Source organism: Anthonomus grandis, chromosome 1 (assembly GCF_022605725.1).
Source record: "Anthonomus grandis grandis chromosome 1, icAntGran1.3, whole genome shotgun sequence".
Lineage (NCBI taxonomy): Eukaryota > Metazoa > Arthropoda > Insecta > Coleoptera > Curculionidae > Anthonomus > Anthonomus grandis.
The window spans coordinates 12,889,187-12,901,549 of record NC_065546.1 but is presented as its reverse complement, the minus strand read 5'-3'; the positions used below and the strand labels follow the sequence as shown (position 1 = coordinate 12,901,549).

At 32.8% G+C, this 12,363-nt stretch overlaps 1 protein-coding gene across 1 annotated transcript in view; it reads left to right on the top strand.

Moving 5' to 3' along the window:
* The window catches only part of LOC126743404 (brefeldin A-inhibited guanine nucleotide-exchange protein 1), an 86,243-nt gene that overhangs the window by 30,611 nt on the left and 43,269 nt on the right, over positions 1-12,363 (top strand). Inside the window, exons 7-8 of the mRNA XM_050450486.1 lie at positions 5,895-6,187; positions 6,245-6,540. Coding sequence (XP_050306443.1) covers positions 5,895-6,187; positions 6,245-6,540 — 589 coding nt within the window. The remainder of the gene's footprint in view (positions 1-5,894; positions 6,188-6,244; positions 6,541-12,363) is intronic.

Here is a 12,363-nt window from a genome sequence, read left to right as displayed (position 1 = left end):
TCTGCTCAGGTGAAACTACCTATGTATTTGGTTTTCAAACTTTAAATAAATTATAAATAAGTGATTGTGAGGTTGGTTTTCATAGAAATGGAAACAAAGACAAAGGGTATTATTTTACCCATTTTATATGGGGTCCAGACATTTTGGTACCTAATCCTAATCCTGGTACCTGTCCCAGACAAGTCTTGTATAACCATTTTATAACAAGACCTTGTCTGGGCCTTGTTATAAAATGGTATAAAACTAATTAGGGTTTTCTGAAGAATAATCCATTCTTACTGAAATCTTATTCCAACCTACTAAACTGAAAGAAGAGAATCTTACCAGAAAAAATATCCAATAATGGGTGTTTTTCAGGCGTATTAGTTCTGTCATAAGGAGAATTTTTTTCGGCAATACTTTGCTGGGCCAACGTTGCTGGTTTCATAATTGCAGGCTGTATTAAAATATCTAAAAAGAAGAAATATAATATATACAAAATATATTTTTACGTGCAAAATAGGGTTTCAAGCATAAAATTAATATTAGTTAGTAGGTAAAAATTATAGTTAAGTTAACCCATCAAAAGCTAACCTGATAGAATTTTTATGTCCTTTTCCTTTGAGACTTTTTTTGGCGGTCCTTCCTCAAGCTGTTCACCTTCACAAGTCCTTTTTGTGGGATTAGGAAATAATGTTAGTAACGCGTTAGGTAACAAACGCTCTCTTGAGGGCCCTGCACTATAAAACTTCTCATCAAAATGGTACTCACAGAGCTTATAGTTCCTGGTTAGTTGTTCTCTAGGTATCGAAAACAAGTCTGTTCTATAGCAAGCTGCCAGCCATAACTTGGCACTGAAAGTCATAAAATTACACGTTTAATTCAAAAGCTAAATTTATGTATTTTTTTTAAATTACTGCATAGATAAATACCTCATATTACTGTAATTACGAATTTAATGAAAAATAAATAATGAATTCCTGTAATTACGAAAAACAAAAAAAGAAACAACTTATTTTGAGTGGAAACAATTAAAAGAAAAGTTGAACTTACCGATCTTCTTCCTGCGGAAAAGCAAAGAAAGAAACACCACACCCTGTCTTTGAATGACATCCACGAAAAGCACAGGTATAAGGCATATTATAAAAGTTTTTAATAAAATAAAGAGCACAATGACAACACACACAAAAAATAAACACAGAGAAAAATTCAGACAACACTTGACTAGACTAAAGTAGGCGTCGAATATTACCGGACTAACCGACGGCTGGGAGGGGACCGGCAATAAGACAGGTATACCAAATAAGCTCGCACATGCGCAAGAAAAATCGGTCCCGGCTTTGTCCCTTCTCGGTGGTTTGTTTTTCTCTGGCCAAATCATCAAACATTTAAAGCGTTGTACGATAAACTAGGCGAAACGGGCTCATTTCGTTCAAAAAACATAAATGCGGGAAGACCAAGGATAATTGGAGCAGATATGGAAGATGAAATTTTGGTTCGTGTTATCGAAAATCCTGAAACCAACACAAGACCTATTGAGGCAGCCACTGGTGTAAGGAAATCTTCGGTGTCCAAAATTATACGCCAAGAAAAACTGCATCCGTATTATTTCACTCCAGTTCAAAATCTTCCTCAAGACTTTCCTGCAAGACTCCAATTCAGTCAATTTTTAAGAGAGCGCCAATTGAATGATCCATTTTTTTTGTAATAAAATTTTATTTACGGATGAAGCCACGTTCACAAGGAGAGGTGTTTTTAATTAGCGTAACAATCATATCTATTCGATGGAAAATCCTCATGCTTTCCAAGAACAACATTTTCAACATGAGTTTTCAATAAATATTTGGTGTGGTATCTTTGGGGATTGTATTGTGGGACCGTTTGAATTGCCAGCTAAGCTTAATGGAGAACGTTATCTAAATTTCTTGAGGAATGATCTACCCATTCTTCTAGAAGATGTGCCCCTAAATTTAAGACGTGACAGTTGGTATATGCACGATGGTGCACCGGCACATTATTCACTGCCAAGTCAGAAATTACTTGGACGAAATTTATCGTCATAAATGGATTGGTAGAGGTAGTAAATATCCGTGGCCTGCTCGTAGTCCCGATCTTAATCCCTTAGATTTTTATTTCTGGGGCTACTTGAAATCACATCAAAAGATTGTGGAAGGAGTCAATACCATCAGGGCCCAAGAAGACTCATTGTTTGGAGTCAGGCAAAATTTAAATAAAAGAATTAGACAATGTGTCTTAGTGAATGGTGAACATTTTGAACAATTATTATAATCAACAGCCTTTTCTAATTTTATCGTTGTTAATTAAATTTTAGAATAAGTGTTCATACGCAACCTTATAAAAAAATGCGTTTATTTCGAAAACGGCCTACTTTTTGGAGATCAAAGAAGTATACCTTTTTTGACTAGAATTAAATGCTGTTTTATTATTTTCACTCGCAAATGTACGTACAGGGAGGTCAAAAAAGTTATGACCTTTTTAATCACTCAATGTTGTTGTATGTGGCGCCATTTAGTGGCAATGGCAAAATAGATATCATATTCGTGTTCCTCATCCCAAATAATAAGAATACGCCAACTTTTAGGTTAATCTGTCCAGTGGATTCCAAAATATTTCAATAAATGTTTGGTAAAAAATTAGTTTTAACACCCTGTAGAACGAAAACCAATAACATTTTGCTAAGCGATATTGAGCTCGAACGGTTTATTTTCTTGTCAGGTATCCTACATTAACCTATGTCCAATTAATTACGGGACACCCTGTATATAACAATAGCAATACTATTTTACCATTTCATATTTTAATATATCTCACATCTGGCTCTTTTTAAACTTTGCAACAGAGTGAGTGAAGTCAGTTTTGGTAACATTTCCTGTAAAGAATGCACATAAAAAGCACAAGACACAAGACATTAAGAATTATCAAATGAATAAAAAACTAAATATTTTATAATTTCTTTAAAATTTTGGATGTTGGAATGTGTTGTGACAAAATTGGGGTTCTGGAAGAATTTCTAAACATAAAAGAAAGTACTTATTATTAATAATTTGGTTTCAAATGACAAAAATAAATAAAATAAAATAAAACTTTTGGCCAATTATAGTTACATGTAATAATCAACTTTCTGCTAATCATTTCTTTGATCCTCCTATTAAACAAACCACTCCTAAAATTTAGGTGGAAACATCTATACAGGGTGAGTTTTTCAAAGCGCGGAGTAGTATTATGCATTGATGATATTATTTATCGATGACGTGCTCCTGGACTATTATTTGGTTAAGCATTCTTCACATTTTAAAAATATTTTGGACTATACAGAGTGCTCCGAAAAAGCAGGACACTACAAAAGTTAATTTTTTTAAATGGAACACCCTGTATTGCAAAACATTTTTGAATTCTTTGCGTAATTACCAATCTTTTTTGATAATGGTTTAATATGCCAAAAACTAATAGTTTAGGAGATAAATCAAATTTTGTTAAAAGTTTAGAATTTGCACGCATCTCTTTAATATTAAAATTTAGCACCTAAATTTTGAATACAGACTTAATTTTTATCATCAGAAGTAAAATAAAGTTACTTTGATATGCGTGCTATGTAAAATTATTCATTTTGTTATACAGGGTGTTTTTTTTGAAAGGCCAAACTTGCCCAACTTTAAATATAAAAATCTCTCTTATTTTAAATGAAACACCCTGTATATTTTCATGCCATCTAATAGCTTACTTAAGAGCCTATAAATTTTATTAATAATATTCTATCCCTATCTCTAATAGTTTTTGAAATATACTTATATTTCTTCATTTTGTGTTATTTTTTTCTTATAAAATGAAACAAATTTATGGACGTTTCTTTTTATTAAATTCACTTATTTTTATATAATAAAAGTTAATTTCTGTTCAACAAATGTTCCAAGATATATCCTCCTTGTTCGATACAAATATTAATTCCTTTAATTATATTTTGTCGAACATGGTATAACATTCCTGGTGTTACGGTTTAACAGGCATCCCTAATTCTAATAATCATATCCTCCCTTGTAGTTGGTTTTGTTGCATAGACTTTATCTTTGAGATAACCCCACAGAAAGAAATCTAGCGGCGTAAGATCGCAAGACCTTGGCGGCCATGCAACAAATCCTCCGCGACCAATCCATCTTTGAGGATATTCTTGATCCAAATATTCCCTTACTGCACGATGAAAATGGGGAGGCGCACCATCTTGTTGAAACCACATACTTTGCCGTTCCTGGAGATTGACTTCTTCTAATAATTCAGGCAATTGCTGCTCTAAAAATACTCGATATGAATGCCCATTCAAAGGTTCATTAAAAAAATATGGTCCAATTATACGGTTATTATGGATGCCGCACCATACATTAAGGGACCAATGATTCTGGTGCTGAACCTCACGTACCCAATGAGGGTTCTCTGTTGCATAATAGTGCATATTATGCCTATTGACAGCACCATTGCTTTTAAATGTCGCCTCGTCGGAATACATAATATAGTTAACAAAATTTGGATTAATTTCAATTTTGCGAAGTAACCATTCACAAAAAGTTACAAGTAGCTGAAAATCTTGATTGTGAAGTTCTTGATGCAACTTAATGTGATATGGGTGGTATTTATATTTCCGTGTTGTCCGGTTTACCGTTGTCTGCGAAACATCAGAAAGTAAGGCTAACCTACGGCTACCAATGTGGGGATCCTCCTCAATTTGCAAAAGAATTTCAAGTTCTTTACCTTCATTTGCCACCCTATTAGCAACATTACGTTTTGGCAGATCCACGCTACCAGTCGTCATAAATCGGTCCATAACAACGCGAAAACTGCGGGAATCGGGTGTGCGCCGTTGAGGATAATTTTCTCTATATAGCCTTTGAGCTAGCAGACAATTTTTATTTGCTTCACCCAAAACAAAAATCATATCAATAAATTCATTTCTTGAATAATTCATTTTTAATATTGAAAACAAATATCTAAAAAACACCTTAAAACAAATCTAACTATTAATCTCTAATTAACTAATGTAACTGTCTTTTTGTTATTGAGATTTTTTTCATTTGTTTCCACGGCGCCTTGATGGATACATAAAAAATACGAGGTGCTTCAAAACTTTAAGTCGGCATTGTCAGTTTTTACAGGAGAAAAACAGAAAAATCCATGATATCTCAAAAACTGTTAGATATAGAGATAGGACATTATTAATAAAATTTATAGGCTCTTAAGTAAGCTATTAGATGACATGAAAATATACAGGGTGTTTCATTTAAAATAAGAGAGATTTTTATATTTAAAGTTGGGCAAGTTTGGCCTTTCAAAAAAAACACCCTGTATAACAAAATGAATAATTTTACATAGCACGCATATCAAAGTAACTTTATTTTACTTCTGATGATAAAAATTAAGTCTGTATTCAAAATTTAGGTGCTAAATTTTAATATTAAAGAGATGCGTGTAAATTCTAAATTTTTAACAAAATTTGATTTATCTCCTAAACTATTAATTTTTGGCATATTAAACCATTATCAAAAAAGATTGGTAATTACGCAAAGAATTCAAAAATGTTTTGCAATACAGGGTGTTCCATTTAAAAAAATTAACTTTTGTAGTGCCCTGCTTTTTCGGAAAACCCTGTATAGTCCAAAATATTTTTAAAATGTGAAGAATGCTTAACCAAATAATAGTCCAGGAGCACGTCATCGATAAATAATATCATCAATGCATAATACTACTCCGCGCTTTGAAAAACTCACCCTGGACATACTGTAGGCTAAAAAAATATTTATGGAGATGGAAAACTTGTCCGGTTGGTTAAATATGAAACAGCCCTCTAAAGTATTAAAAAAATATTAATCTTAATTTCCATCAAGTTTCTTAAGTTAAACATCTTTTAGGCCGTCATTCGCAAGAATTAGGTGCCTCGGCCAACCAAGAACGAGAAATGAAATTAAAAGGGTTAGAATGTCTTGTGTCAATTTTAAAATGCATGGTGGAATGGAGCAAAGATCTCTACGTCAACCCTAATCTTCAAAGTACGGTGGGGGAGCCACAAGGAAATAAAGAAAAAGATAATGTGTCTCTAAAGAGCCATGAAGGTAGCATTGAGAGTTTGAACTCGAGTGATAGCGGCAATAAGGAGGTGCTAGATTCTCCTGAGCAGTTGGAGGTGTTAAAACAACAAAAAGAGGTTCACTATTAGGGAATATTCCTAATCTTGCAAAATTACATTGTATGATATTTTAAGGTATGGGAAACTGGTATTGAACTATTTAACAGGAAATCTCGAAAAGGGATATCATACCTTCAAGAACATGGACTCCTTGGAGGCACTCAAGAAGAAATTGCCAGATTTCTACATTCGGAAGAGAGATTGGACAAGACTAATATAGGAGATTTCTTAGGGGATAATGATGATTTTTGTAAAGAAACAATGTATACTTATGTAGACCAGATGGACTTTACTAGCATGGACTTTGTTGCTGCCTTAAGACATTTTTTGGATGGCTTTAGGTTACCGGGAGAAGCGCAAAAGATAGATCGGTAAGTTGTCTAGTGCCTTATTCGTTACTTGAAAGTTACATGCTATTAGTAATATATTTTGTACTTTGGATAGACATTACTTTTAATAGTAATTAGTGATCGACCGATACTGATACCGATATATCGGCTATATCGGCCGATTATCGGTATCGGCCCATAGATATAAACATATCGGCCGATGTGTAAAAAAACAGCCATAGCAGTTTAAAACATTTTATTTTTTTATTTTTAAATTTAAAGTATAATTCAAACAACTTAATCTTAAGAAATTATGGTAGATATAATATGAAATAGAGGCATTTAATATGAATAATGTAGTTTAGGGAGTTTAGGCAAATTGAAAACATCTTGTCGGACTTGCATTGTCTTATTTATTTAATATAACACGACGTTTCGGTTGGTAAGTATCTCCAACCGTTATCAAGTGTAAACTGAGGTCAGTTCTCAGATCTCCAACCGAAACGTCGTGTTACATTAAATAAATAAGACAATGCAAGTCCGACAAGATGTTTTCACTGTACCATTGTCTACCACCTTCAAAAACAGTTTAGGCAAATTATCATGTAAAAATATTAGTGTCTCGGTTGTTTCTGGATTCAGCCGATTCCTTTTCGCCGAATTTACGGTTCCAGCTTCTGAAAACATTTGCTCACTTGCAATACTGCCAACTGGTGCAGATAAATATATAAGAGCTTGATTATATGGGTAATAAAGGTACAACTTCTCGTTTTTCTGCCACCAAGAAATAGGATTCGCTTTTCTTTTAAGAAGAGGATGTTTTTTATATTCAGCATTCACTTCTTCACAAATGGATGCTCTAGAAGATGATTTTGTGTCACAAGATGTTGTTGAAATGGTTTTTGTTGTTGTGAAGCTCATCCCTTCTCCAGCAAATTCTTCGTACACTTCCCAAAACAGATTTTGGCCAGATCTAGACTCAGGTTCAGAAGTTCGAGCATACTTAGCAAGTGGTTTGTCGTCATCACTATCAATTTCTATAGTTTCATTTCTTGTATCTGAAATGACAGGGGAACTAGAATGTTCTAAAGATGTATTGGTTTCTTTTATTAGCGACTTTAGATTTGTAGTTATGTATTCGCATATAAAATCACGGTCTTTTGTTGTAAAAAAATTGTTTTTGAAGCGAGGATCCTAGAGAGTCGCGATGGTATAATATTTTTTTAGAAATATATTCTGAAATCGTTTATTTAAGCTGCTTTTCAATTCTTTCATTGTACCTACTCCTGCAAAATTAGCGTTTTCTTTGTTAAGATAGGCAGTGATAGTCGAAACAAATGGAATGACTTCAGATATGCAGCAGTCTGAGGAACTTGTAATTTTGGTAATGTCTTCAAATGGCTTTAACACATTTAAAACGCTTCCAACTAATTCCCATTCGGAAAATGTCAAGTCTGTAAGAGTCCCATGATCCAAAATATATAAATTTACCGCTTGTTTTTGTTCAAGTAGGCGAGAGAGTAGATAAAATGAGCAATTCCAACGTGTTTGTACATCCTGGAAAAGTTTGTGTTTGGGAAGGTTTAGTTGTTCTTGAAGTTTACTTAGTTTATCGCAAGCAGTGATTAAAATGCGAAACGATTTTTTTTGATTTTGCTATTAAATCACTGACTGCACGTTGACTTCCTATAGCATCCTGTATTACAAGTTGTAAAGAATGAATGAAGCATGCTTCATAATTTATCGTAATTTACTTTTGCCTTAACAAAACCATTCCTCATATTGGCAGCATTGTCTGCTAATACTAAGTGAATATGTTCCCTTTTTATATTCCATTTTTGTAAGAAAGAATGAAATGCTTCAGCTATGGCATCTCCTGTATGAGATCATGAAAACTTCTTGCAGGCAAGAAAAATGGGATCTTTGGTTTAAATTTAAACATGTTTTTTCAAAAAAATGGATTGTGAGAGACAAAAAAGAACTGTTTGTATATTTGCACGTCCAAATATCTGTAGTAAAAGATGCTTTTCCTAACATATTTGAAATTTTTTGAGTCACTTGTGCTTTACATCTTGAGTAAATATCTGGTACAACTTTTTCTCTGAAGTATCTGTCAGAAGGAATTTGATAATTTGGAATTGCTGTCTTCAGTAACCGAGTAAAGCCACCATCTGATACAATGCTGAATGGCTAATTATCTAAACATATCATTTCACCTACAAGGTAGTGAAACTCCTTCGCTTTGGATGAATTGATGTCCCACTTTTACATTTGCTTGAAAGAGTCAGCCAGTGAGACTTGCAATAGCTTAGAGTTAGAATAAGAAAATCCATTTTTCACAAAGAGACCCACGTATACAACAGACGAAAAACAATGAAAAACACAAAGTCACGGTCTCACAACATTTACTTAAAGCTACACGTGTTTCGCTCTATTCAGAGCATCATCAGGCCTAAAACAAAAATAATTAGTATTGAAAGAAAAAAAGAGGACATTAAAAAGACTAAAGCCTTAAAAAGCCACTAACGTTGGCAAAACAGTAAATAAACATACATTTAAGGTTAGGATGACTATACAGTTATTAAGAACCAAAAAATAAAAAATAAAAAATTGTAAAATAATAACACACCTATTGGGAATCGAACCCGCGACAACAAGCTTACAAGCCAGAGACTCTAACCTATGGGCTACCGGAACACTGAGGAGAAGTTCAAAACATTTGTTGTTAAGCCAAGGCATTCTAACACAATATTAAACTTATTTCAGTTGGAAGAGATTATGTACATATAAAATTGATTAAATAAGATTATTAAAAATAAGGTTGGGTTCAAAATTAAATACGTCGTTAACACAGACAAGAACAGGGCTCTTCTTGGCTTTAGTAATTTCCATCCTCTCCAGAAGGTCAAGCTTTTTCCCTTTAGGGCATTCATGAAGTATTTCAGCTCCGACCTCTGGAGAAAAGTGATGTGTGGAAGCTAACAGGTGATTCGCAAACGCTGACTTTGTATCACGGACGTCTGGATTTTTAAATTTCTCAAACAACGCTACATGTTCTTTAACGCGTGTAGAAATTTTTCTTCCAGATTGGCCAATATATACAGCGTCACAATCCCCACATTTCAAAGAGTAAACCCCTGATTTTGAAAAGACATTTGCCTTGTCTATCACGCTCACTAACTGTTTTTTTAAATTATTCGCGGTTTTGAAAGCGATTTTGATATTAGAGGTCTTAAAAAATTTAGCTAAATTTAATGAAATTGAGCCGAAAAAGGACAAAGATCTAAAGGACTTTTTGTCGTCTTTCTCATGAAGAAGGTTGTAAGTCAACCTATATTTATTTAAGAACTTGAAGTATAATTTGTTAATAAATTTTCCCACTTCCCCCAATGAAATGGTTATGTCACACAATTTATATTTTGCGGTGGATTTCTTATCTGCTGGGGATAATTTATTATTGATGAAATATTTCCAATAAATACCTTTTCCATCCATTTCGCTACTTTGCACTTCACCAAACTCCAATTAATAATATGTCTTTGTTAAAGAATAACTAAATTATGCCAAGAAATAAACAATCTGCTTTAAGAATGTAAATACTGAATGCACGGCGTCGGCACTAAGCGCACGGGACACGGGATTCACCGAAAAATTAAGGGAATTTACCAACGACTTTGAGCTGAGCCGCATAAATTAGCGCCTGTTGCTGTGTTGCCAAAGTGCATTTTTTGTTTTTATTTTTATGATTTTAAATTGAACGTTAAAGAACTATAAATTATATTACAGAATATTCAGATTTTAGACATTAATAATGTTATCAATTAAAAAAAGGCCGATATGCCGATATATATCGTTATCGGCCGATTATCGGTATCGGCTAAAAAAGTCATATCGGTCGATCACTCTAATAGTAATCTACTCAAGTTACGCACTTTCTAGGGTTAATAAAGTTTAGGACTATTTATTAATGCAGGTTATCAAGTCATTACATTACGCACCAATGCATAAGTATGACATTTAATTTATAGAAGAGTTAATTTAGTTAATGTATAGAGATTTATTAAATTTAATTTTACTGTGGATGCAAATACACTCGGTAGCGGTTATTCTAAACATGAATAAATCACAAGAGCATAAAAGAAAAACAAATAAAAAAAAGACACAAAAATATAATACAAGAATTAGCTTTGCTCAAAAAATTTGATTAATGTGGAAGCGGTCTCGCATTTAAATCTACTCAATGTTTTATACAGAGTGGGCAAATAAGCGAGGTAAGCAGTTATATCTCACGATCTGTACATCTGGCAACAATGGAATTTTTTAATTATTATTTAAAATTATTATTTATTATTATAAAAGTGGTCATGAGAAGATTCTGGAAATTATATTCAAGTTTCGTATTTCACCGCTAGAGGGCGTAACTAAAAATGACATAAACTTATACAGGGTGTCCGAGACAAAACACCCCACCCGGAAAATCTTGAAAAATATATTTATGTTATTTTATTAGAAATCGTCATTCCCTCACTCCCCAGATGAGTAACTTGAATAGTGAGTTAAATAGTCACTTGAGTGATACCTTGAATTAAAGGTAATTTTATTCTCTACACAGTCTTATTTTTTTAATTTACCAATTCATTCTCAAGAAATATGAATAAATGCGGATAAAAAATAAACCTTATTTTAAATGAAAAAAAGCACGTATTTTATTAAATGATGAAAATGATCACCGTTGATCCCCATACAAAAATGCAATTGTTGTTCAAAACGTCTGCGCACATAGGGAATATGGAGGAAATTAAAACTAAACAAAAATTACTTATAAGTGGCCTTATATAGTAAAGATGTAGCCAATAGAGCGATACTTTTGTAGCAAATGCTTTTGTCTTTGGTAACATGATTAACCTCTTATCCTTTTCCCTTGATTAACTTATTATTTAACCTTTTCCCCGAACACAGTTTAATAATGATCTGTATAACATTTCTAAATATGCTGAAAATCACAATCTAAAACTAAATGCTAATAAATCATGTGCGCTTTTTATAGGATCCAATAAAATTCAACTCGAAGTAGCAAGAACTTTAAAAATTCAAAATACAAATATACCAGTAATGGATGAAGCCAAAAATTTAAGATTAATTGTTGATAGCAGCTTGATTAGCTCATATAAATAAAAAATTGAGCATTGCTTATAGGCGTCTAAGGGGTCTGCATAATCTAAAGCGTCACATTCCAGCTAAAACTATATACTTCTTATGTAATACATTAATACTTTCTTTGTTTGACTATTGCGATGTAGTTTATAATAATGCAATGACTAGTGCAATTTCTAATTCTATCCAAAAACTGCAAAATTCCTGTATGAGGTTTTCTTGTGGAACCTTATACAGAAATCGCATAACTCCTGTTCTTAATCTTCGCTCTTATCTAAATATGGAAAATAGGCAAAAATATCATTTATACATTTATCGCATAATCAAAGCTGGGCAACTACCATACCTAAAAGGGCTATTTAATATTTGTGATTACTCGCACAATACTAGATATTTTAATCGCTATAGAGTAGACCAACATCGTACAGCCTCGTATCAGCAATCTTTTAGCTTTGTTGCTATTCAAATGTGGAATCATTTAGCTGCCTACGAAAATAATAATTTTTTTTATAGATTTAAAAAATATATTAAAAGCTTCCTTTTAGAATTTCAAATCAATACATAATGCATGATATGCATTCATAGTTCCTTGATATAAGTATATTAGTATTAGATTATTTTTTTTAATTAATAATAAAAGAAATACGATTTGTATTGTGTGCGTTGTTGATGTCTCTATTTTGTCGATGGTTCTGGGTAATTTAATTTAAT